The sequence below is a fragment of the Conger conger genome, chromosome 14 (assembly GCF_963514075.1).
Source record: "Conger conger chromosome 14, fConCon1.1, whole genome shotgun sequence".
In the NCBI taxonomy this organism is placed as follows: Eukaryota; Metazoa; Chordata; class Actinopteri; order Anguilliformes; family Congridae; genus Conger; species Conger conger.
The window spans coordinates 19,466,581-19,491,658 of record NC_083773.1 but is presented as its reverse complement, the minus strand read 5'-3'; the positions used below and the strand labels follow the sequence as shown (position 1 = coordinate 19,491,658).

The 25,078-nt window shown below is 43.4% G+C and overlaps 2 protein-coding genes across 8 annotated transcripts; both read right to left on the bottom strand.

Annotated features, from left to right (window-relative positions):
- Nucleotides 1-341: 341 nt before the first annotated feature.
- Nucleotides 342-13,880, bottom strand: zc3h11a (zinc finger CCCH-type containing 11A). 7 transcript variants are annotated; one of them, XM_061219448.1, is made up of 18 exons: nucleotides 13,770-13,880; nucleotides 10,567-10,637; nucleotides 10,150-10,305; nucleotides 9,588-9,707; nucleotides 9,182-9,305; nucleotides 8,860-9,060; nucleotides 8,470-8,547; nucleotides 8,292-8,372; nucleotides 7,024-7,155; nucleotides 6,633-6,737; nucleotides 6,038-6,142; nucleotides 5,754-5,804; nucleotides 4,850-5,413; nucleotides 4,401-4,471; nucleotides 3,606-4,113; nucleotides 3,201-3,394; nucleotides 2,902-3,089; nucleotides 342-2,342 (listed from the first exon to the last, which is right to left on the bottom strand). In XM_061219448.1, the coding sequence occupies exons 3-18, from the start codon at nucleotides 10,201-10,203 to the stop codon at nucleotides 2,135-2,137; spliced, it is 2,784 nt and encodes a 927-aa protein (XP_061075432.1). In that variant the 5' UTR covers nucleotides 10,204-10,305; nucleotides 10,567-10,637; nucleotides 13,770-13,880; the 3' UTR covers nucleotides 342-2,134. The 7 variants fall into 7 exon arrangements, with proteins under 7 accessions (XP_061075432.1, XP_061075431.1, XP_061075430.1 ...); XM_061219447.1 differs by having other exon boundaries at nucleotides 10,150-10,637; XM_061219446.1 differs by having other exon boundaries at nucleotides 10,150-10,308; nucleotides 10,567-13,874.
- Nucleotides 10,434-24,623, bottom strand: LOC133109394 (acidic mammalian chitinase-like). The gene is made up of 12 exons (XM_061218718.1): nucleotides 24,599-24,623; nucleotides 23,759-23,984; nucleotides 23,256-23,312; nucleotides 21,975-22,140; nucleotides 21,123-21,247; nucleotides 18,889-19,012; nucleotides 18,615-18,797; nucleotides 18,065-18,181; nucleotides 17,817-17,949; nucleotides 17,042-17,132; nucleotides 16,876-16,981; nucleotides 10,434-10,526 (listed from the first exon to the last, which is right to left on the bottom strand). Exons 1-12 carry the CDS (start codon nucleotides 24,621-24,623, stop codon nucleotides 10,434-10,436), a joined length of 1,446 nt encoding a protein of 481 aa, XP_061074702.1.
- Between the last annotated feature and the right edge of the window lie 455 nt (nucleotides 24,624-25,078).

The window sequence follows — 25,078 nt, the reverse complement described above, 5'->3', positions numbered from 1 at the left end:
AGAAATACCTTTCAGAAATTCTTTTTCTGCTGGTTGATTTTACACAAGTTGTATAAAAACATTGAAATTAACCACTTGTAAAGTTCATATATTTTATGAAACTACCATAATGCAAAAGCTAAATATAATCTCAAAACTGACCTATAAATAAGCATTTTGACCTATAGTGCCTCCCCTTAAAGCTTTAAAGGTAGATCTAAGCATATTATGCCAAGGTTCCGAACAGAAACCGAAAAGGTCAGAATTCAGATGTGTTCTTAAGATAATTAAAATGATTTCCAAACTGAAAATGGTGTTCAGGACTTTTGCCTTTGATAAAAAATAAAATAAAAATCCCAGTGTACATAAACCTTTTTATTATTCAGAGATAAGCAATGATCTGACTGACATTAAAAAGGAAAAACATGAAGCAGCCTTCAGATAACACGCTTAAAAGAACATACACTGATGACATTATCCTACCTCCATTACAGTTAAGAAAAAAAAAAGTATGACATTCCAAAATAAACTTTGAAAAACCGCCCACCAGCAGTCACATGAACATGACAAACATATAACAGTGTGACAAGACATTATGGTGTGAACAGCTTTCCCTGAGGCAGTTATTTCATTTTATTCTTTGTAAGTTTTTAATGAAGGCTGAGGTTTGATGCAAATTACACCACCTTACTGTGATCGGGAATGATGAATAGCAACTTTAAAATATGGTCCCCAGTGGCAGTTTACATCTGAAATTTTCCAAGATTTTCACAACTGTTTATGAGCAAACACATCAAAATTCATACTTCAAAAGAAAAGACAGCCAAGCAAACTAATATGCAGACGAATTAATTCACAAATGGATAATCTTGCAATACATGCAATTCAGGCTTTACTCTCATAAAGATTTTGAAAATTTTGAAAAAGCGGGGACAAAAATGTTAAGGCATGTTTCCACCTCAAACCAAAGGTCATATTTTGAGTTCAATCAAGCTGACACTTGAAGGCATCTGTATACAACATGGATTTGGCCTTCTGAAAATCTAATTTGAACATAAACTGCGTTAATGTTCAGTTTAAGGAAAAAACTGTGCTGTAGTTACACACAATACGCTCAAGTGTGTACAAAACCATCCCACCTGTGAACCGACAGGATTTGTTAACTGCCCCATTGGATACAGACCCTAGTGCCATTACATGACTTTTCTCCAATCGATTGTCTCTTAAGCTTTATAGAGGTTCAGTTGGAAACAGCCATGCTCAATTTAAGAAATAAGACTATTTACAGTCACAGACTGGGGAAAAAAAATCTGAGCAAGATTTAAGGGCAATATTCATGGAGGGGGGGCTCAAAATATACAGAGGGCATGATGCAGAGCTGCAAGACTTTACCACCTCATCTGTTCATCACATTCGGCTCAAGCATACATACATAACAGCACAAGTAGTATACAAACGGTCAGGTTTAACCCATTAAAATTACATCAAAGTTACCAAAGTTCAGACTAAAGTTTCAGTGATAGAAAATGAACGGTGAAATACAACTACCTAGGTTTGCACCAGGTGTCAATTACATCTGCTCACCGCTGACTAATGGATGAGGGGTAAAAGAATACACCAATGACGACTTACGGCAGAGCATACACCTTTCTATTCCAGCCAAACGTGGCTTTCTACACCTCACTTCAAATGAGGAATGATAAAGCAAAGCAAATGAAAATCTTTGTTTTTTTTTTGTTTCTTTATATACACATTATAAAAATTCCCTCTGGGAACACATCAAGTCTCTGCATTTAAATGTTAAATGCGCAGAAACCACTGAGAGAGGTAATCAATGATGAACACAACGGTCTAGACCAAACAGGTAAAAATTAAAAGCAGTGTCACATCTCAAAGTTAAAATAAAATCACATTTACATAATTTTTTTTTTATGGAAAAAGAATTGCCTACACACACAATCAGACCCCAGATAGAGAAAGAAGAGAGGAACGATCCCAGTTATGCAACACTGATCCTTGATGGAGGGGCACCAGAACATCTACCAAGCACAGAAGTTAAGAGAGAGCGAGAGAGAGAGGATCAATGTTCAAGCCTATTCTCTTCCTCTGTGGTAGGAGGTGTCGGATCAGGAAGCCCAGACTACAGCGCTGGCCCCTAGCTGTCGATCATCTCAGAGAGCTCCAGCAGGAGGTCGTCCTCGTCCTTGGCGGGGTCCAGCTCCATCTCGCCGTCCAGTGGATCATCGGCGAACTCGTTCATCAGCTCGTCCAGGTCGTCGAACGTGGAGGGGCCCGGGGCCCGGGGCGTGGTCATGCTCTGGCGCCGAGTCTTGGGCTGGACCGGGGTCTTCACCACCGGGGAGCTGCTCAAAGCACAGAGAGGCCCGTTACCAACCGACACGTCCAAACACGCACGTCTACCTCAGGATCACTGCAGAGGGGAACTTTACCAACCAAAGCAGGTGGACACGGCAGGAACAAATACAGATGAACCAAGACTCACGCATATAAGGACAACCTAAAGCAGGGCTGCCCAACCCTGTTCCTGGAGATTCACAGAGCTGTAGGTTTTCACTAAAACCCTAACAAAGCACACCTTATTCAACAGCTAGAGATCTCCACAAGCTTCCAATTAGTAGAATCAGGCAGGGCCAGATTCGGTTTAGGGGAAATTAAATCCTACAGCCATGGTTATTGAGGGTTGAGGACTGCTGGTTTTCCACCCTTCCTTTACCTGGGTCTCAGGAGTGAAGGGAGTCTGGCCAATAAGCAGCACCAATTACCCAGGAGAAAAGAAAACCAGCGCTGGCTTTGGATATGAGGGCCAGAGTTGATGATCCTGACTTACAGGATGGTAGGTCTTTAGGAACAGGGTTTGGCAGCCCAGACATGGAGTTAGGACAGCTCAGTGGGAAAATATACCTCAGTGAAGCAGCAGGAGGCTCTTTAGCGGGCGTGAAGACCGGCTCGGGCGTGGCAGGTCTGTACTCTGCATCAGCGGTTCTGTGGAGATCTGCCTCAGAGGGGCTGCTGGTGGCTGTGGAGGAGACCCTGGGAGCCAGAGGGCAAACCTGGGCATCCACCTCCACACTTACCGAAGGAGCCACCATCTAGGAACACAAACAAAGACACAAAATTACACCACTAATCCTCCCTCCCCAATCTGGAGCCAAAACATCTTCAATGCGGTACCGTGGAGCCGGCACAAAGCAGAGCCTCACCTCTGGAGCTTTCACATCAGCGCGCTTGCAGGGTGATTCCTGCGCATGGTTCTCCACTGCAGTGGGGGTGCTGTTGAGAGGCTTGACCGCAGCAACAGCAGAACGATGACTCTCCAATGCTTTCCGTTTCTGACCCAGCTTCACCTGGGAGGTGGCCTTCACTACGGATGGCTTCACATTTAACTTGGGCCTCACTGAAAGGGGTAAGCAAGACGGGGAAAAAAAACAACAGAAAAACATTATAAACAAGTGCTTATGGGGCTTATAGACCAACAAGTTCCTAGTTGCACTGAGACCTGGAAGGTTGGTGGTTGAAGCCCGAGTGAAGCCACAATAAGATCAGTGCTTTATTCATTGGTACATTCACAGCAATGGATGTAGAAAATGAAGGTGAAGTTTGGGTACCTTTGGCTTCCGCCGTTTGCACAGGGGCCCTTTTGGGGGCAGGACCCTGCGTCCTCTCCACCTGTGGTTCCTCTTGGGCCAGGCTGGGGGGCGTAGTTCCTTCTGAGGATGGTCCTTTCCGCTTGGCGGGGGGAGAGCTGGCACCTGCCGCACGGGGGGAGGGGGACACTGCCCGGGTGGGTCCTGCAGCAAGCGTGGCGGGATCGGGTCCTCTCTGTTTGAGGGCGTCGCCGTGGCGACCGGCCGTGGCCTTGGGTTGGGTGGCGGTTTTTGCGGGATTGGAGGCGGGGCTGGCTCTCTTTCTGAGCGGTCTGGAGGGGGGCTCATCTTTGGGAGCAGATGGGGGAGAGGAAGGCTCTGGGGGGATGGAGGATGCTCCTTCCCCTGCCGTGGCCTCTGCCTTCTCCCCCTGCTGCGCACGCAGTCTCTTCTCCTCCATGATCTCCTGGAAGGTCTTCACCTTCACGGCCGCGCCGGGTGAGTCCCGCCTCCCGTTCGTAGGTCCGTTCTACAGCAGACGGAGAACGAGTTAACCAAACTGCCCCCTTCAGTGCAGCAAATACAGGGACATCCTAGTGCTCCCTTATTTCTCAGACAATGACCTGACTGACTGACTGACATTAAAAAGGAAAAACACGAAGCAGACACAGCTCTTCAGATAACACGCCTAAAACAACACACACTGATGACATTATCCCGTCTCCATTATCGTTAAAATTAACAAAAAGGAACATGAGTAACGAGGTAACCCCATGGGCAACAAACACAGAGACATCTGTACAGAAAGCAGCTCACCTCTGCAGCGATGGCACCAGCTGGTTTCTCATTGGTCTCCGGAGCGGTTGGATTACTGCCAGCGTCTGCTCCTGTAAATTTAGAAGCTTCTGGTTAACCCCAGTACAAGCAAGTGTACAAACACTTAAGTGAAACTCTGTCTGTGATATCTCACTGCTATCTCACTGCGTCAGACCTGGGTCAAATATGTCATTGCTTTGGATTCAAATGCTTTTCTGTGCTGGATTAGTTTTGCCTGGCACAACTGAGCAAACCAGATGGCGTGGTTTGCACTTCTTGAGGTTCTTCCATAGGTTCCAATACACCAGACAAGCTCAATAAAGTGTAGAAAAGTGTGAATCCAAAACAATTATGTATTTGACCCGGGTCTGCCGTCTATCAAAGAGTCACAGAAAACACGCTGAGAAGAGAAAGGGCTGAGGTAAAACACAGGGTGAGGAGTGACCTACCGGCCGCTGGGGCCTTGTTAATGCGCAGTATCCTCCTCTTAGGGAGGGCAGAGGGAGGCGCAGGGGTCTCCTCCTCCTCCACCTTCGCCTCCTGCTCTTTAGCCAGCATTCGGGCAGCCTTCTCCTTGCGGATCTCCTCCAGGGTCTTCACTCGGACCTCGCTGGGCCTGGGCAGGGAGGTCTTCTTCCCCTGGACCTTCCCCAGGACCTCCCCCTGTGGATGTGCCTCGCTCCCCCCAGCCGCGCGGCCGTTTGCGGACTGCTCCACCCCAGCCACCTTCTTCTGCGCCTCCTTCTGAGTCTCCTCCTTGTGCTTCGCCGCCGCCTCCTCCTCCTCCTGCTTCTTCTTCCTCTCACGGAGGAGCTCAGAGAAGGTCTTTATGTGGACGCCTCCCGGATGCTTGGCGGACCTCTTCACGGGGCTGGGGGCTTTTTGGGCGGTTTTGGTGACAGCCGTACTGGGCTCCTGTACCGGCCCCTGTCCTTGGGACTTGCCCAACTTCTCCAGTCGGATCTCCTCCAGAGTTTTGATCCGGATCTCTCCCGACGCCTGCACCTCCGTCTCTATTAGGGCAGAGAAACCCAAGAAACTCAGTCGCACATTTCCAGCGACATTATTACAAATAACGACTGGGTTACCAGCGTGTAATATTATTTATCTCACAAGAGAACACACGGGCCTTTCCTCTCCAGTCCTATTATCTGTCCTGAACCTAAGAACACGATGGTGTCAGGCAATTCTTAGAGCAGAGTGCAATAGAGAGACTAGACTGAAGTACACAATTTGACTGGCTTAAACTCCACAGATCCAAAATGGCGGTAAATTCAGGGACGTCATTACAAATAGCATTAGACATGCAATTACATTAATATGATAAATAACATTGAAAAGGCTAAAGCTTACCGTTGTCAGGGGCAGCAGGCTCTGCAAGGAGGCCCAGTCGGTCCCTCACTGCTGTACATTTACACAAGAGCAGAAAACCGTTAATGCAGTTTAACAGTACTGCAAAACCCAAAAAATAAATAAATCTCAACCCTCATTTTAGCCTTATATTGAGACTTAAAATCATCTTCTTTTTTTGGGGTCAAAATAAGACAAAAAGTATTGCCACGGCAGTTTTTTTTACCAGCCTAATACAGACAGAAGTTTTTTTTTTTTTTTTTTACAATACACCCTTTTCCTCTCACCTTTCTGTGGGAGAGGATCCGCCTCCTCGTCCAGTGACTCCACCTTTCTTCCCAGGCGCTCAGCAAGTGAACGTTTGAGTGGCAGTTCGCTCACCGCGGGCAGATCTGCGGGAATCAGAACCGTTTCCTCTTACCGCCAACTCACAACAGGAAATCCATCTGGAAAGTTCCGCTCTCACAACTCTCAGCTCTCAGCTCTGAATTAACCCATTAATGTCCCAAGCGAAAGTTTTGAAATTCCATTGCCAAACAGCTAGTTGCGCTGATCACAAATTGAAATGTTTCTATATCGGCCAATGAGGCTAGTGTACATGACTGGAACCTGGAAGGTTGGTGCTTCAAGCCCCGGTGAGACCAAATTAAGATCAGCACAGCTGTTGGGGTCTTCAGCAAGCTCCTGAACCCCACATTGTTCCGGGGGGATTGTCCCCTGCTTAGTCAAATTAACTTTTGATAAAGGCGTCAGCAAAATAATTTCTATATTTTTTATGTTTTAATTTACTACTGCCATTGCTGCACAGGTGACATTTTTAATGAAACCAGGTTTATTCTCATATAGAGTGGGGGGGGAAAAGGCCTTTCTCCATCACAGTACCTTTCTTCACGATGAAGATCTGCTCTGAAGGCAAGGCTCCCTTCCTCTTTCCCAGCCTCTCAGCGATGCGTCGTTTCACCGGCTCCTCATTCAGCAGCGGGGCATCTGCAAACAACCGTGGGGGTTAACCCTTAACCTTTAACCCCTAACCCAAACTACCTCAGCACAGATACTGCTGTATACATCTCTTAACCCAGGCCCTGACTATATTGGCAGTACACAACAACCTCCTGCCTCACTGCTTTAACATAGTTTGATTGTTGTGATGTTAAATATATAGTAGCCGACATTAACATATTTTGGGGTTCTTTTTTTTACTTTCCCCCATCCTTGAATCAGGGACCCACAGTTCAGGAACCTCTGATTTACAGTCTCCTCACTGACTGCTTACCATCCCTGGCAGTGAAGTGGGAAGGTCGGATAAAGGATTTGAAGTTCTCCTTTTCACCACTGGAGCCGTTGCTGTGCTGCCCAGATGGAAGGGTCACTTCGGAGCCCTGGGATTGGCTGGGGGGGGTCTGACCTTTATGATGAAAGAACATTTTAACACAGTGCAGAAGGTAGAGCAGGCAATTCAGGTCCTGACTAACAGCATTCTTGATTGTTTTCTAGAATTCCATGACAGTGAATGAGTTAAGTAATTTAGACTTCATCTCTTTAATAGAAATAAGACAAAAAGATTGCCAATAGGGTGAGAGTTTGACTGATTTTAAGATATGCCAATGGGGCCAGAAATCTTCACTGGCCAAGCAAACACACCTGGGATAAATAAGCTAACAGCAACACTGATTCACTTGTAGATTAGATCACCAAACAATGTTTCACATAGGAACACAACAATAGTATTAAGCTGCCATTCATGCGCTTATCAATAAATGGAGCTAAAATGTCAGATGGAGCAAGTGTCAGGGCTAATTCAGTAATTAAGGACAGGAGTCCAGAAACGCATACAGCCCTCATTGGCCATCTCAGTGTTAAGGCCCGGACACACCAAACCGACGGTCGGCTGCGGAGCGCCGACAAAGATCGCCTCGCGTCGATACGCGTCGTTAATGTTGGCTGTGCCGAACACACCGCAACGACGGTCCGCCGACGGCCGAGTTGCACGTACGTTCTGCGCCTGCGTGAGAGGTAATAACTTTCCACACCAGCAGGTGGCGGTAGTCTGTATTTGTCTTTCAAAAAATGGAAACCGGAAGACCGGGGAATGCGTTTGCATTGCGTTGGACCTAGAAGCAGCCATTGTCTCGCTCACAACAAACAGTTTGCAGCTATTTAGTAATACTAATCGAAAATTATGTCTGGTAGTGATAGTGACTTTGGAATGGCACTGGCTTGGAATGGCGTCGCTTCCGTTTCTCTTCTCGTGCACTGATTTGCTAGCTGGACAGCCAATCAGAGAGCTCTCTCTCATCGACGGCTCCGGGGGCTCCGACGCCGATTCAACATGTTGAATCGGCGTTGGAGCCCTCCAAAACACGCCGACGGAGTGTCGGCGGGCGGGACACACCGGAAAGACTCGGCCGACAGGGCGCCACCGCCGGCGGCCGACGGCCGACAGCCGACCGTCGGTTTGGTGTGTCCGGGCCTTTAGAGGTAAATAATAAAATGAAACCAAAAAAATCATCAGGCATGATTAAAGATTTGAAGAACAATTACCAGCTTTCTTCAGATTAGCCTTTAGTGCTTTCCTCAGTCTGATTTCTTCAAGAGTTCTTATTCCAAAGTTTAAGGAATCATCTTTAAAAAAATAAAAAAAAGGTATGGTGATTTAATAAAAAGAAAAATCGTAAAAAAAAAAAACTGGAAGGAATGTAGGTGTGGATGGGATTAGTACCTGTGTTGGGGCTAGAGAGGAGTTTCCTAGGCGACACCATCCTAGACGAGTTCTCGTCCCCTTCCTCCGAAAACTGATCTGGAGACACAAATGGAGAGCTTGAGGGTCATTCACACTAATCAACCTCCATCACACACAAAACCCAGAACTGTCACAGAATACTGAACACAGGTTCAACCTGAGTTTCACCCATGGATGCTGCGTAGTGTAGCAGTTGCCTGCTACTCTACGCAGGGCTGGTTTCACAGAGAAACGTTAAGGCTGCGACAAATTCCATCGTTCTACGGAGAACCTCCATTTTAGGCTAAATCTGTCTGCCAAACTGGCCACAAATGTTTTCAGTTGAACGCAAGCTTTGAAAAGCACACGGCTTGACGTTGGGGGCATTACCGTCCTCATCTTCGTCCTCATCATCGGCAGGGTTGATGACCACCGGGGGGTGGGTGGGGCTGGGCACGTTCTCCAGCGTCTCGGCTTTGATGACCCCACGGAGCTGTGGGTTCGCTGGGTTGGCGATGGGCACGGGGGCCGGGGAGGATGGGTCTGGGATGGGAACTGGCTCCTCCTCTACCTCCTTCCTCGGGATTGGAGCTGCGAGAGAGAACGCAGAATGCTGATTGGCTTTGCCTCTGGAAAGGGATGTCCTCTGAGGCCCATCCATCCATGAAAACACATCAGGTGAAGGTGGACCGTGCCTTCCGCCCTCAATCACCTTTGCTAGGAGGGACGAAGACCCCGTCGATCATGCGAGGCTTCTCGTGGTGGAAGGCACAGTGGGGCTTCTGGCAGCCAGCAGGCTGGTTCTCCCAGTAGCACGCGATCGCGTTTCGCTTTTTCTGTGCGTTGGGAAGAAAAAGAGAAAGGTCACGTGTATCCATCCCCAATCACCACCACAGACCAGAGTCAAACTGCTTGGGATTCAAATACTTTTCTGAGTTTGTCTGGTGTATTGGAACCTATGAAATACTTGCAAAACCCGCCTGCCGGTCCTCTTGATTGGCTCAATTGCACCAGGCAAGACCAATCGAGCACAGAAAAGTATTTAAATTTGATTATGTAACTGAGCGTGGTCTGTGCAGCCAGGAGCACGTGTGCAGAAATGAGGCTTCGGGCCTTACCTTAATCTCCATGTGCCGAAACTTGCAGACCTTGCGAAAGCAGCGGTTCTCCTGCCAGAGGTTGCACACAGTCTCACTGCCCATGGCTGCCTCGCAGTGACGGAAAGGGCAGCTGTCGCCCTGGAAACACAAACCGCTCATCGTTAGGGAAACAAGGCAGGAAAGCAAAATTACCCCCGTCACTACACAAACATTCATTCCAGCAGTTTACTCTCCAGATGTATTTTCTGCACAATTTTCCCACTCATGGCTGAACAGGTTTCCTGGGCTTGAGGGACAAACAACCGCTTTTTGATGGCACACTGAATTTTATTTTAATCCTGGGGTGTAAAATCAGATACAGAAATTACCTTGGATAGACCTGAATCTGAACGGCATTTCTTAAACCACTGGTCTGGACCCAAAATGGGTCACAGGTGTATGAGGTGGGTCCCGGAATGAGCCTGTAAGTCCACTAGGCTACATCAGAATGTGTATTTGACGCGTCCCTGAAAGGAACACAATACTAAAAAGTATTTGTAATGCGGGTTTGCAATATTAAGCAGCAGTGCTCTGAAGTTACCTTGGCACAGGTGGAGTAGTAGAAGAAGTAGCAGTCATCCCCATGGTTAGTCATAGTGGAGCTGAAGAAGAGAGGGGGTTCTTTTGCAGCAGGTCCAACCGAATTCCGGGCCAAAGTCTTCCTGGGTCAACGACCTTTAGTTCCACAGGAGCTTCTCTGCTTGTGGTAGGACAGGTGCGTTAAATTACAGCGGTGCGTCTCCGAGGATACGGCTGACTGACAGGCCCAATACGAAGCCTATCCAATCAAACATGACGACGACGATGACGAAAGCAGGCCAAGCACTACGAGCTGCAGTGCGCTCGACAGGTCACGCCTGCAAGGGCACCTTTCTGATTGGCATTGAGGTAGTGACGCTCGGTGTGCCTCAGTGTAAACTGGGGGTGGGGTGGGGATATTTCGGGGTGCTGTGTTCACCTGGAGCGGTGGAGCAGGGATCCCCCTTCTCGTGCTGCACTTCGTTGGTACCTCCTTGGGGGGGGGGGGTCCTGAAGGAAGACTCAGTCCGTGAGTTAAGAGAGAAAGGCCCGTAAAGAGACTCCCTTCTCTGAACAGCTTGGCTGTTCCTTTCACCCTCAGCCTGTCAATCACTAGATGCCGATGGGTGTGGTCAAGAGTCCTTTTTATTCCTTTTTTATTAATTTTTTTTTATTAATGGGAGTGGGGGGGTGGGTGTAGAAATCTCTTCACTATGGATGTAATGGCAGAAGACAGCCAATGGGGAAAAAATTTGGGGCATGAAAAAAAAAAAATGGAAGTGGAGGAAAAAAAAAAAGATCTTCACTTTCTTCTTGTACTGGGGAGATAACTATGGGAAAGGTTGAAGCTGGATGCGCTTCTGGGACCAAAGAAAAGAACCAAAAAGGTGAAAAAAAGCCTTCCTCTGGGCATCTATTTTTTTTTCTCTCCTTTTTACATAAATTCTATCTGAATCCACAAATCTTCGGGCATGGGAAAGTCGCTGCTTCTTAACCTACATGTAGGAAAAAAAAAAGGAAAAACACCTCCCCAACATTTAAAATGATGGCAACACAAATACTACCTTGCAGACAAACGGGACAACAGTTCCTATGTCCCACACCCAATTGTTTGGCACTGTGTGAAAGTGCAATGAGAAAGTTTCACCAAGACAAACATTAGAAATTGGTTGGATTTGGACGGCATTTTTAAAACGGAGCACGGTATTGATTTTACTGTGCTGTCATTCGGCTGCAGCAGGGGCTCATCTTGCAAAGCCACACTGATGTCGTTTAGACATGAACAACGGCTTGAAAATACAGCAACATTGTTAAAATAACAACGCAGTAAAACAATTTGCTACATTTTGGAGTGTAAACTAATATTGCTATGTTTTCCTAATACTGGGATGGGTCATGAGCAGAACCCATTTCAAAAGACCTAGTACAAATTACCCTCCCCATTAAACAGAAAGTCAGCATTTGACAATTTGCTGATAACACCCAAGAACTACAGAACAGTAGGTACAGTGCTGTGAAAAAGCATTTACCCCATTCCTGATTTCCTCTATTACTGCATATTTGTGACACTGAATGGTTTAAAATCTTTATACAAAATGTAATATTGGACAAAGGGAACTGGAGAAACAAAACACATTTGATCCAATTACTTCACTTAATTTAATGTAATTTACTACAATGTTACAAAACACCAATGTGAAAACATAATTTTCACCTTTACTGGTTGGACCACTTCTAGTAGCAATAACTGCAACCAAAGCTTTCTCTAATATGATATCAGCCTTTCACATTGCTGGGGGTAAAACCATTAGCAGAACTGCTTGTTTCAGTTCCTGCCACAGCATCCTTATTGGATTCAAGTCAGAACTTTGACTAGGCCACTCCAAATGACCGAATATTTGATTTTGTCTAAAGATCTTTAAGTAATTCAACGTGACAAATATTCAGTGTGACAAATATATAATGATAGAGGAATGAGGAAAATATATTTTATTGTTTAGTGCAACTGAGTAAACAAAGTAAAAGGATTCTAGGATATTGTAACTAAGCCACAGACAGGTGACAAATTAAAGGAAAAACCAAGGTAAGGTGTTGGGCCACCACAAGCAACGAGAACAGCTTCCATGTGCTTTGTCATAGATTCGGTAAATTCAATCTTCCAAAGTTGCCCCACGCTACACCCCCGCTGAGGTCACTCCACTGGCTGCTAGTTGCTGCAAAGTTCTGACTCTGGCCTACATTGCAGCTCCCTTCCAACCCACAGGACATTATTCAACCCTCCACACCAGCCCGACTACTCTGCCGGGTCAGTGGTTTTTGCACGTCCCGACCATGGAGCTTCTCCACACTAGCTCCCTAGTGGTAGAATGACAGTTCCCCATTCCTCAAGTAACTTCTCAGTCACAGCCCATTTTCCACCGACACCTCATCTGACATTATGTTGACCAGCTGGAACACTACTCTGCATGACTCCCCCCTAAGCTAGTACCACTTCTCTCTTCTTTTTGCCCCTTCTTGTTGTACTTTGCATCTTTATCTAGCACTCTTGCGTTGAATTTGTATCCATCGTGGTACTATATTTATTTATCATGCTTTGCTAGTTTGACATACTGCACCGACTGACTTAGCCTGTGTTTTACCTTGCGAAGTAGACTTGATGTGCATGGCTGTAGGTGACTGATTCTTCATGCAAATTGTACCTTATCCGACCAGTTTTCTGTAGTTATTACTACCTTTGGTATGCGCGTATTTTAGATAGCTAAATACACGAAATGTAATAATAGCCCTCTCTATTCAGTTGCCGACGGACTGTTCCTGATGAGTCTGATCACGTCCCGCATTGACATTGACATTTATCGTTACCTGAGGAATAGTTTATCCTTACGTATCGCACAAATGCTCGAGCATCACGGTCACGACACCGTGCGGTCCGACCGCAACTTCCCACGGATCTAAACGCAGACATCACTTTTAAGGTTTTTCCTTCTTAATTTGTCACCTGCCTGTATCTACCAACGATAGCAAGCTTAAAACAAAAACATCAGATCACAGATACCCAACCCACGTAAATAAATGGAACGGTGTACCAGGAATTAGCTACTGAGAGTAGCTAGTTGTGCGTTTTTCAACAACCGCAGTAGCTAACATTAATTTAACGTTACTGTACTGTAACGTTAATCAAATAAGAAACTGTCTGAGATGACAAGCTAGCTAACAAATACGAGCTATTCACTTTTGTTACTTTCACCACTGATTTCCTGAACATTGGCAAGCTAGTTAATTACTGTATTAACTCCGACAACGTTAGCTATAGTTAGCTAGTCGGTTAGCTAATGTTAGCTAGTTACAAAAATAGAAAGTAGAAGCTGTAGCCAACTCGCGAACTAGTTCGCTTACTTGATATTCGACTGCGTATTTAGCGAACGTAGATAAATATAATTATCAAAAAGTTAAACATTGTCGATTAACGATCGAGCTAGCTACAGACGAAACGTTCTTTTGAAGGGCTTTTCTGGCCTAGGAAATGTTAGCTATAGAATAGCATTACATAACGTGATTAGTATTTACGGGTTTAAACACTCGAAATACGATAGATAAAATGATTTCACTGTATTTAACAAAATAAAATAACGATTTAGTTACCAGAATTACTTAAGCAAGTGTGCAAATATTCGTTCTCCCACAAGAGAACACACAGGTCGTTCCTCTCCAGTCCTCTTACTAGCCAGCTAGCTAGCAACTTCTTTCTGTTCTGAATTTTACAAGATGGCGTCAGCCCAGGCAGATGCGTGTGTGCGAGAGAGAGAGAGAGAGAGAGAGAGAGAGAGAGAGAGAGAGAGAGAGAGAGAGAGAGAGAGAGAGAGAGAGAGAGAGAGAGAGAGAGAGAGAGAGAGAGAGAGAGAGAGAGAGAGAGAGAGAGAGAGAGAGAGAGAGAGAGAGAGAGAGAGAGAGAGAGAGAGGCTGTTTGATAGGCGTAAACCAGGTAATCGAAGTACATTCAAAACTATACATTTACCTGGACGATCTTATGCTATTTTTGACGGTATTTTTAAATGTAAGAAAAAACATTATTATTCTTAGCCGTAAACAAGAACATAACGTATATTTTCCCTTATGGTATCTAGTGCGCATGCACCTAGTGCGCATGTGCCTAAACCAAACATGGCAGCCTCCATGAACTGGCTTCATGCGCTATTGAGCAGCTCCCATAGGGATACATGGTACTGATAAACGGAAACTGTCTCCATGGCGTAAACTCACCCGATCGAAAATGGCGGCCTGATTTAATAGACTGTGGTCGGGATACAGACAACTAAAAAAAACGTAAAATTTTAATTTCGGATCGTTCTTAATACACGTCGCAAACCATGTGACCTTTACTTATCTGCTATGTCGGAGGACAACCTGCCCATACAACCAAATGTATTTTTCTGGCAAAAATATTGTTTTTTAAATCTCAGGTCAACCAGAAAGCATACAAATACACCAATGACACAGATTCATTATGGTTAATTTCCACACAGTTTATGGTTGCTCAAATCGAGCTGATTGCTAGAGAGACAAGTCATTTTTTTGTTTGCCAAAGACTATTCACTACCTACCAGGGAGAAGAAAAGTGATGATTGTCAACAGAAAGAAGAGCACAGTGCCCTGGTGTAAAATACAGCACTGCCAGCTTGACCAGCTTGAAAATTGAGCTGTTCATAAGATGGTCCAGCCGGGTATGAGCTGGTCAACCTGCATGGCCAAGCTGGTCATAAAGCTGGTGTAGCTGGGTAGCTTGTCTGAGCTGGTAACCAGCAACCATCCATCCATCCATCCATTATCTGAACCCGCTTATCCTGATCAGGGTCGCAGGGGGGCTGGAGCCTATCCCAGCATTCATTGGGCGAAAGGCAGGAATACACCCTGGACAGGTCGCCAGTCCATCACAGGGCACACACACCATTCACTCACACACTCATACCTACGGGCAATTTAGACTCTCCAATCAGCCTAACGTGCATGTCTTTGGACTGTGGGAGGAAACCGGAGTACCCGGAGGAAACCCACGCAGACACGGGGAGAACATGCAAACTCCGCACAGAGAGGCCCCGGCCGACAGGGATTCGAACCCAGGACCTCCTTGCTGTGAGGCAACCAGCAACCAGCTGTTTCAAAACATAGCTTGGTCAAACCATGTCAAGCTGGGAGCTGGTATGAACTAGCCAACTGCCTAAATTATGTTGAGCTGGGAGCTAGTCTGAAACCTAGTTTCAAAATCTACTTTGAGCAGTTTTTTTTCAGCAGGGTGGATTTACAGTTTAAGTAGGCAAGAAAAAAATCTGACACCAGAAAAAATGAAATGCATACAAGTTTGTTCAGTTCACTTTGTCACTGGTAAGTTTACTGTTAATGCGTTCTATCATGAAACTTCCTCTCATTCAAACTCGCATGAGCCAGCGAGCTGAAAAATCCCAAGGACCAGTTTTACCAAGTGTAAAGTCCAAACTAGCGAGCTACGAGGAGCTTTACAACAAAATCACCAAATACATTGTGTGATTTATTAAAATAACATGATTCCTAACTAGTTATATCATAACTCTTTTGGACGTAAAGTCATTACTAAGATGAGTGGATAATCAATGATGAAAACGTTATCTCCTCACTGTTACCGACTTCCACTTGGCATTGTAGCTAGTTGGCTGTCTCATCTTGGCCTAGTTTTTTTAGGCCTATGTTCGACCACAAAAATGAATGGGTTACTATTGATGCTTGTCCTCCAACACGTCATTGCCAAGGAAATTGTCACGTGATTAAGAACGATCCATAGGGGCAATTGCAATGTCTATGATCAACTTATATTCAGATTGAATTGAACATACAAACTGATTTTATCCCATTTAAACGGTGGAAAGTATCTTTCTTGGAGTGGACAGTTAGTCTGAGTAGAACCACTCTAGGAGTTCTACATAGCTGCATCATGCATTTGAGTAGCTGGCAATAACACAGGTAGGTAGAGTAGCAGACGATTTCACTTTGAACATTTGGATTTCACTGTCTCCAGCTATACATTAACCAATAAATCAATACAAAATATCACCTCTTTCTTAAGGTTTCATTTGTAATATTCAAAAATATGCATATTATGGAAAATTAAAGAATCTATTTTATGAGAACTTTATGAGAAATGTCAGTTTCTGACCTTGTTTGGCCATAAAAGTGTAAATAATCCTATAATACACATTAAACAGGGTATTTTGTGTCAATTCACATTCATTCACAGCTAAAAGCTTCAGTTTGAAGCAATTCTTGACATTTGAAGATCAGCTAGGTAATGTATAAAATTTACAACTTTAAAATGGTGGCCAAGGGGCATTTGCATCCTTTGCCCTGACCTCTTCCAGTTGCCAGTCAAGCTTGATTAGCCAGAATAACTGTGGTCCTCTGTGGAGATCTGTGATACTTAGAGATAAATTATTTGAAATCCCTGATGCATAAGATGCCCCCTGCAACCTTTTCCTGAAGCTGCTCAACCCTTTGTCTTTTTACCCCAAAATCCAACTAAAGGGGTTTTAGTTTTTTTCATCAATCCATTTGAAGTTATCTACTTAAATTCAGCAAAAAGATTGAACGAGGACATAAATCACCTGTTATTCCAGGAGTTCATTAGTTGTAGGAGGAAAGTTATCCCGAAAACCAACGAAACCCTGGCCCTTGAGGACCAGTGTCCTTCATCACTTGCGTATGCTTTGTAAGTTGGACAGACTGTAACATTTTTCATCCCATGGCCACACAAGTAAAAAGATGTGGGCTCATCAGGTTTAGGGTACAGTCCATCAAGTTTTCCAGTGCAGAAAGAACCACCAGGACTGACAGTTGCGTCCGTGCCCTGGATACATCTGCTTGGCCGCTGTATGCCCTTGGAGGAGCTCTGAGTCATAAGTGAGGTTTCAGTCGTGGTTGAGGTGGTAGTTGTGGTCATGACAGATGTTGTTGTCCTGGGTGATGTTAAAGGCAGGTGCTCTGGAAAGATAAATATGTCATTAATAATCATCCATCCTATTGAACACTTTAAGCTGATGGAAATAAAGGTCTCGTGAATGCTGTGTAGTCAAAGTACAGTATTTGTGCACTGTAATAGAAATTGACTTTACATTTTTGATGGTCTTGTATATGCAATATTTTCTTTCAGGAGAAAAGCAGGTGCATCTTATTCATGAATCCAATCACTCAGTGGGGGATTATTTGGCCACTGTCTGTCGTTGCAGCAAGAAAGGCCAAACAGGACAAACATGTACATTTTAGGTTTTCTGTCCTATGGGGTTATGCTATACAGCTGTGACTTTTCAGAGTGTTTGGATATTTTGTGGGAAATTTCTCTCAAGAGATTTTTTGGTTTATTACAATGCACAAGGGAAAGACAGTCCCAGAACCTTCGGGCAGTCTGTTCTGAGAAAATCTCTAAGGACTTTAGTGTATGGAGTGCTTAAGTATAGTCCGGTCATACATAACAAAGAGTTGGAAGATCGCCTGATTGTGACTGAGCCATTTAGCAAGGATTTGTGACGTCCCCTGCTACAGACACCATTGGAGTGGTATACAGAGACAATTTACAGGAAATAGCCATATAGAATACATATAGTTATGTGTGTGTGATACTGTTAAAGCTAGCAATCATAAAACCAGGAACCTATGTAGGGGGCTTACCAATCTCCAATAAAGTCCGCAAGTGGCTGATCAGAGGGTATCTTCCCTGGCCACAGAACTGACCCTCAAAATCGTCCATATCCAACGCCCAGACGAAGGCCCCACCAAAATTATTTTTTTTCAAATACCGGGCCTGGAAGAATGAAAAAGGTACAGAAATGGGTGACAGACAAATCTATGTGCAGCTCATGATGTGGCTTCATTGATGGAGGTCTTGTGACCTCTGATTCCCAATATGTGTGATCTACCTTGGCCGCAAAGCTCCTGCGGTTGTCAAACCCCACCCACTCATCCCCTTTGACAGCATAAGGGACCTGTTGCTCCTCAATCCACTGGATAGTAGCGCCTCGGATAAAAGAGCAGATCTGAGAAAAAAGAAAACAGTACTTCTCATAAATATAATATATCCCAAAAGATGAGCTTCCCCCTCAGCTTTGAAAAGACCACCGTAGTCTCAAACACTAAGGCTTTGTCATTACAACATATCATACAATGTACCTTCTGTGTTTCAGCATTAGATTGCTGGGTATAGAATACCAGATTTGTTGAAACATGTTGCTGCATACCACACCGAATGCAAGCAGCTCTAGTCATCATTTTTTGGTCATTGTCCAACTCTATGTTAGGACTACCTTAAATCAACAGAAGCTATGCTCATTATGCCTTATACATGCTATTTCCTCTTTCATATGATTGGACACAACAGCCATTGAAATTAGACTTAAAAAAAAAAAAAGCTGACATATCATATTGTCCGCTGAATCAGTGAGTGTAATTACTTTTTAAATGCCTGCTCACCTCATAATAAGACCAGAAGCCCATCTCTTGGATGTAGGGCCCAGCAGAGGCTGAACTCTTTGCTGGAGCCCCGGGACCTTGGTCAGATGAAGCCAGAGTGAAGGAACGGCCAAATGTTCCGAAGCCCATGTGAAGTTTCTCCGCTGGGGCACCTCGATCCCTCCAGTACTTCATGGCAAAGTCCTGGGGGTGAAGAAGAAAATAAGGCATGTAAGGGCACATATTAGAGGATGAAGCTGAAGACATTTGGACCTTTCTCGTGCTCTGCCCTTACTGCATTGGAATTGGTGAAGTGTTCGTGGTCCTCTGAACCCTGGTACAAGGGACTATGGTGTCCCGTGAAGTTCTCCAAGCTTCCATGGAAATTAAAGGTCATCACATTGATGAAGTCCAGGTACCTAAGCGAAACAAATTTATTCCTAAGAGATTATTCTCAGTTGTTTTTTTATATTAGAATGTTAAGCCTGTCTGATAAACATCCATCTATCCATTATCTAACACACTGATTCCTGGTCAGGGTCATGGGACTGGGTCATATCCCAGCATGTATTGGGCAAGAGGCAGGAATACACCCTGGACAGTTTGCCAATCCATTACAGGATACACAGGCCATTCACTCTCACACACACTGGGCAATTTAGAGTCTCCAATTAGCCTAGCCTGCATGTCTTTGGACTGTAGGAGGAAACCAGAGTACCCTAGACAAGGGGAGATCATTCAATCTGTCAGATAAAAAACATATCATAATTTCATATCTATCAGGTACACAATGATAACATCAATGCTGGACAGGCCTAGTTGCCAATAATTACCTCTAGCATGGCTAGTGGGCCACTGAGCAGTTGTAGGAATGTGATATAGTCACACAAATCATCCCTCACGTGTTCTTGACAAATGGATGAGTGTACACTGTGATCTTGGAATTATAAGGTTCCATCTGCATTCTATATTTAAGAGTAAATTTTGAGATACTGAGCTTCAAAGCTTTCACGTCCTAACACAGCAGAAGAGAAATGCGGGGCAGTTCTTCAGAGTTGAAAAGTGAGAGATACCCTAAAGGTACTCTGAATGTACAATATCAAAATCAAATACAATTAACTACAATTTCAAATTGCCCCATAAACAACATATTTATGACACTAATTTGTGTTTGACAAAAATGTCAGTTAAAACCTTATTCTAAGATCTCAGCATGTGGCATGCAGCTCAAGAATTCTTCAGGTCAAATTTCTTGATACCAAGAGTGTGAACGGAATTGGAATTGTGTTGAGGGCGATGTCAATATTAATTCTGAGTGATCATCTTCATCCAAAGGTGTGTTATTTGTTTCCTGCCAGAAGGTCTGTCTTGTCTTCCTTGACAAACTCTAACAGTACTACTGCAGGGTTAGCCCCTATCTAGTTTCAATCACATGTATCACTTGTATCTCGATCTTCTAGCACTTTATGTTGAACTGGTATCTTGTATGTTGTAGCTCTTTAACATACTGTATCATGCTTCACTTATAGGTATGACATGTCATAACCTTCCTGACTTTGTCTATGCTAACTGTTTGAACTAGACTTGATGTTCATGGCTATGTATAACTAATATTTCATGAGAATAGTACCTTATTTGACCTGTGTTCTGTAGTTGATCCAATGACCATCAGTATGCACATATAGTACATTGCTTTCAATAAAAGTGTCTGCCAAAATATATATAATGTAACATAATGTTTTCCAAGATGGCAATGTCCCTTATCCAATTAGAACATGCAGTCATCCTTGATAATGTGATGATAATGACAATGATGTAATTCCAATGTAATGACTTTCTCGGTCACCAGATCTGAACTCGATCACACATGTATGGGAGATTCTTTAACAGTGTCTGAGTGTGAGACAATAGTCTATCTCCATCAACAATCTATGAATCGATTGACCTTCTTGTAGAAGAATGCCGCCATATCACTCCCACAGAATTCCCAGTTCTAGTAGGTTCTTTCATTTCTTTCATGACTTTTCTTCTTCCTCATTTTCTCTTCAGATCACAGGACCAGTACACAAAGCAATATTGGACAAATAGGTCACACATCGTGCAAACATGTAAATTAGGGATCACCAGCTCTGAGATTATCAGAAGTGGTTTTCCTTTCTCCTGGGTAATTAATGCTACTGACTGTCTCGCCTGAATCTCGGATATAAAAGAGCTTGGGAAACCAGCAGTTCTTGGCCTTCGAATTTACCACCAAGCATGGCTACTGCCAATTAGAGGAATCTCTCTCTTAGTAAAAATAACTTAAGGCTATTGGGGGTCAGAGGTATCGTCAGGAGGAATTTATGCAGCATTAGTTCCAGAGGAACTCTGGGTATCAAACCCACCATTAGCCTCATAAGAGGATACTAAGTGCACCCATGCAGCACTGGAACTATTGAGGAGTCCACTGTGGAATACTGCAGTATGTTATCTAGTCCACAAATTATGATAATTGCATAACTTAAAAGTTGCCACAAACTTTCGACTTACTTTGAGAGCTTGGCAACTTCATAACTGGTGTCAATTTCTCCTTTCCCAGCAGCCACTGCTGCTGTGACCATCAGCCTGGGGCGTCCATTGGCTCTGCTCTCTGCCTCATAAGCTTCCATGAGCTCCTGAGAGTGCATGAATAGACAAAATAAATTAGCAAGGCAGTACATTGCTGCTGGTCAGTATGCTGCCGGCTAATTCACTGATCTTTATAGGTCAAGTTATCCATCCAGTCTTGGTGTTGTGTAATGGCGCTAAGGCAAATGTCACTCGGTTGTGAGAACCTTATAAAGTAATGCCACATATGCTCCTATGTGCCGTCAACTGTCCAAGCTTTGTGATTAAACACCATATAACCTTTGAGAGTTGGCAATTAAATTAGATTTAAATGAGAATTAAAATGAGATTTTTAATAATCTGTGGCGAGTCATATCAGTCAAGCCTTTGGAGGAGAATGAAGAGCCGAAGTCAGCGCAAACTTTATGTACTTTTTTTACTGTCTTTGGCATAATGCTCAAACAGAGTGCAGTCTAGGGGAAAGGACAGACTGAGTTGACAACTTGCCAAATTTGTCCCCAGATTTATAACTACTGTATTACAGGATTCTAGTGTAATTCAGATAAAATACAGTAAATGTCACTATTAAAAAAAAACAAAACACCAATCTCGTCTGCTTCAAAAAGCATGTACACTTTTTTTATTTACTGTGTTGGTACCATTGACATTGAAATGGGTGGTTGAAGGACCTGTACCGGAGCCAACCGCACTGGTAATGGTGAGCAATGTCTCTCAACAAGACCAGGAAGTGAGCTTCAAAAAAGCAGCCCATTTTGCCCATTTGGCCAGGCTCACCTTGCACAGGAGAGTGAATTTCTGCTTGTCCTCTGGGGGGCTCTCTTGAGACCCAGGGTACTCCCAGTTTAGGTCCAGCCCATCAAAATGGCGTGTTCGCAGGAAACTGATGGATGACTGGATGAACCTCTGCCGGTTGACTGGTGAGGACACCATGATGGAGAACCTCAGGGAGGGGAGGGGAGGGTTCAGAGATTTTTGGGTACGTTTTCTATGAATTATTTGACATATAATTGTATTCACAAATTGAGGACAAAATGTATTTATTTGTGGATATACATTTATATTTTTGTACTCTTTTCACTTGAAGTAGGGTGTCTCTGATCCCAAACTATGGTGAAACCTACACAGCAAGGGACTGGATTTGTTTTTACTTTTACTCAGGAGGATATACAATATTTATAGCAACATGAATTGGTATAAGCTTATGTAGTTGTTAATCATGCATTCATGATGTATGAAACCATTGGATAAACTTAATAATGACTTGACCATTATCAAATACATTTTTCTTTTTTCATTCCAATATGAATTGACATTTACTAATGTAGTTCTTTGCATGAATTAATGATGTACAAATACATTAACAAAATGTATTAAAAAAAATGTTTTTAACTGTTCAGACTTCTCAGTAGTTAGTTTGCTAACAATTACAGTTTGGTCCAGAAGTCTGAGAGCACATTGGAAATCTGGGATTTTGGGATTGTCATGTAATCCAGAAAGTTCTTGGATTTTGAAAAATGTAAAACAAATTAAAGTTACTCCAAAGCTTTGCAACAACTACTTGAAGACCAAATAATAGCAAGGAGTGCTGCACAATCCATAATTACCTGACCTCAACTTACTTACCTGACACTTGAAGACTGACAAATGCCAAGCATTCAGTAACATGACAATATGCTCTTTGGAATATTATCAAATAATTCTGGGATAACATGGATTGTCAGGTTTTGCACAAATTTGTAGAGTCCAAGACAGCTTGAGTGCATTTTGCCATTAAAGAAGAAGGTGGACATACCAAATGCTAAGAAATTCAGAAAATTGTGTAAACTTTCCAAAGATTGAACTTTTCACTTTTTTATGCTGATAATTTCATTTGTAATGAAAAAGTTTGTATTAAATTAGAAAATATTGCAAGATAAAGGCATTTTCACTAGTGGTCTGGACCCCACTAGTTAATGGCAATTAATGTAAGCTTATCGTACTTCCTTGTAGGTGCTATTTCTCTCTTCTGCCACTAGAGGGAGGGCTGTACTAAGTAGAGAAATGAAATCAACTTACTGAGTATCGCCGGTGTTCCCTCCTCGCACTGCCAGCGATGTTTTCAGCTGTGGATTTCTGCAGATAGACATGTAATAAATTAATTATTCTTTTGATAAAGTCCATAGTTCAATAGCACTTATAAATTACCATGAAGTTGGTGTGTCCATTGTACATTGTACATTGTACTATAATATTGTACATTGTTCCTGGGGTCCCTTTTTCAAACATTTATTCATGTTTTCAGGGAAACTGAGTGATGGTACTTGTGAGGTAACTAGTAATACATATTTTACAAGAGAACAGCTGTAGATGGCCATTATGAAACCATTGTAGATTTGACATTTTAAAATATTACTGTGTCACATACTCTGCCAAGTACATATTGTCCAGTGCCCAGACAAGCATTACATTCAGGAAATGAATATGCCAAAGAAATGAAAAATGTAATGCAAATTAGAGAATATATAATTCATGATTTTGTGTCTGTAGTCTTGTTACTACATGAAGTAAGGTTTTCATACTTGGTCTTCAAAGCATTGAAGGAGGCATGCGATGTGTTGTCATTCCATTCCTGGGTGACCAGCTCGTTGGCATAATTGATGCCAGCGAAGGCATAGATTATGTGGGTGCAGAGGTGTGGGTCCACGTTTCGAGGCAGGTACATCCCTGGGCTGGGTCTGTATTGCGACCAGTTGGTGAAGTAGCACACTAGCCTGGTAGCAGCTGCTGAAAAAGCAGAGAAGAAATCTGTAAGAGGATTTTACGGGTTAACTGACAACAGCTGTGCTGCTAATAAGTTGAACCATTATCTGGTCTTAGTGTTCCCTGGACATTCTGAACATATCATTTTAGTAGAACACTAGTTGACAAATTAGTTTTAAGAGAGAGTGGCCTCATAGTTGTGTGTGCCATTTTGGAACACTTACTCCACTACTAAAAGGAACATTCATTTCCAGCTAGAGATCTTCAAACCACCACTGCTCATCATAAATCTTATTTTTTTTTATCTTAGTGGAATTCCAGAATCAAATAATTATGATAAAACACTAACCAGACCAAACAGTTGTCAAATATCAAACACATTTGCACACCTTTTGTCACATTTGAGTGAGATAAACAACTTTCACCACTTTACAACCACATTCTGTCAAAATGCATTTGGTAATAGAGTGTAGCCACTTACCGACCTGAAGCAGAAGATTAAGACCTTAGAAGACACATATATATTGAAATTTAGTACACTTGCACTTTCGGTTATAAATACACATTGTTAAGAGTAAGTGCCGTCTGTACCACATTCTTTCTATAATGTCTAAGTGGTTTTTAAATCTCTATGTTAAATAGGACTGCGTAAATCTTACCCACAAATTCACTTAGCCAGCTCATGGTGATGCGAGTGGTGTTGTTTGCTCCCTACCCCTGCCCCAGCATTACGAGTGTGAGGAACCACTGGCAGTACACAATGTAATGTAATGTCAGCCCACTTCTCAAATGACTTCCCTCTGATCTCCTGAAGGAAATCATTTGCAACCGAGGCAGGTTACAGTACAGAACATCTTCATAATATACTGTTTGTTCCTGTGCCTGTACTGTTTGTTCTGAAGATGGAAGGCTGAATGTTCATTAGAACATTAGACCATCCACATATTTCCACATATAAGAAAATGTGGAAAAAATGAACAAATAAGCCCTGGAAACCACTTGGTTGGTCAAGCCAGTGTTTATCAGCCTGCCTTACAGTAGATGGGGCATCTATCCAATGAGGCCTTTGTGCATTTTGGCTCAGATTCATATTTAAATACTGCCTGACATATCTAACAGGCTTATACATTATTGTATAG

Bases quoted from the DNA above. Each gene is read 5' to 3' on its own strand.
- zc3h11a (XM_061219447.1), bottom strand. From the start codon at position 10,203: ATGACTAACCATGGGGATGACTGCTACTTCTTCTACTACTCCACCTGT. The intron at 9,708-10,149 runs GTAACTTCAGAG...TTGTGTTTCCAG, and splicing joins ACTACTCCACCTGTGCCAAG to GGCGACAGCTGCCCTTTCCG. The intron at 3,395-3,605 runs GTACCCAAACTT...TACCCCTTTCAG, and splicing joins GCAAACGGCGGAAGCCAAAG to TGAGGCCCAAGTTAAATGTG.
- LOC133109394 (XM_061218718.1), bottom strand. From the start codon at position 24,623: ATGAGCTGGCTAAGTGAATTTGTGG. The intron at 22,141-23,255 runs GTAAGTTGATTT...CCCCTCCCTGAG, and splicing joins GGGAACACCGGCGATACTCA to GTTCTCCATCATGGTGTCCT. The intron at 18,182-18,614 runs GTGAGCAGGCAT...CTTTTTTCTCAG, and splicing joins GCTTCTGGTCTTATTATGAG to ATCTGCTCTTTTATCCGAGG.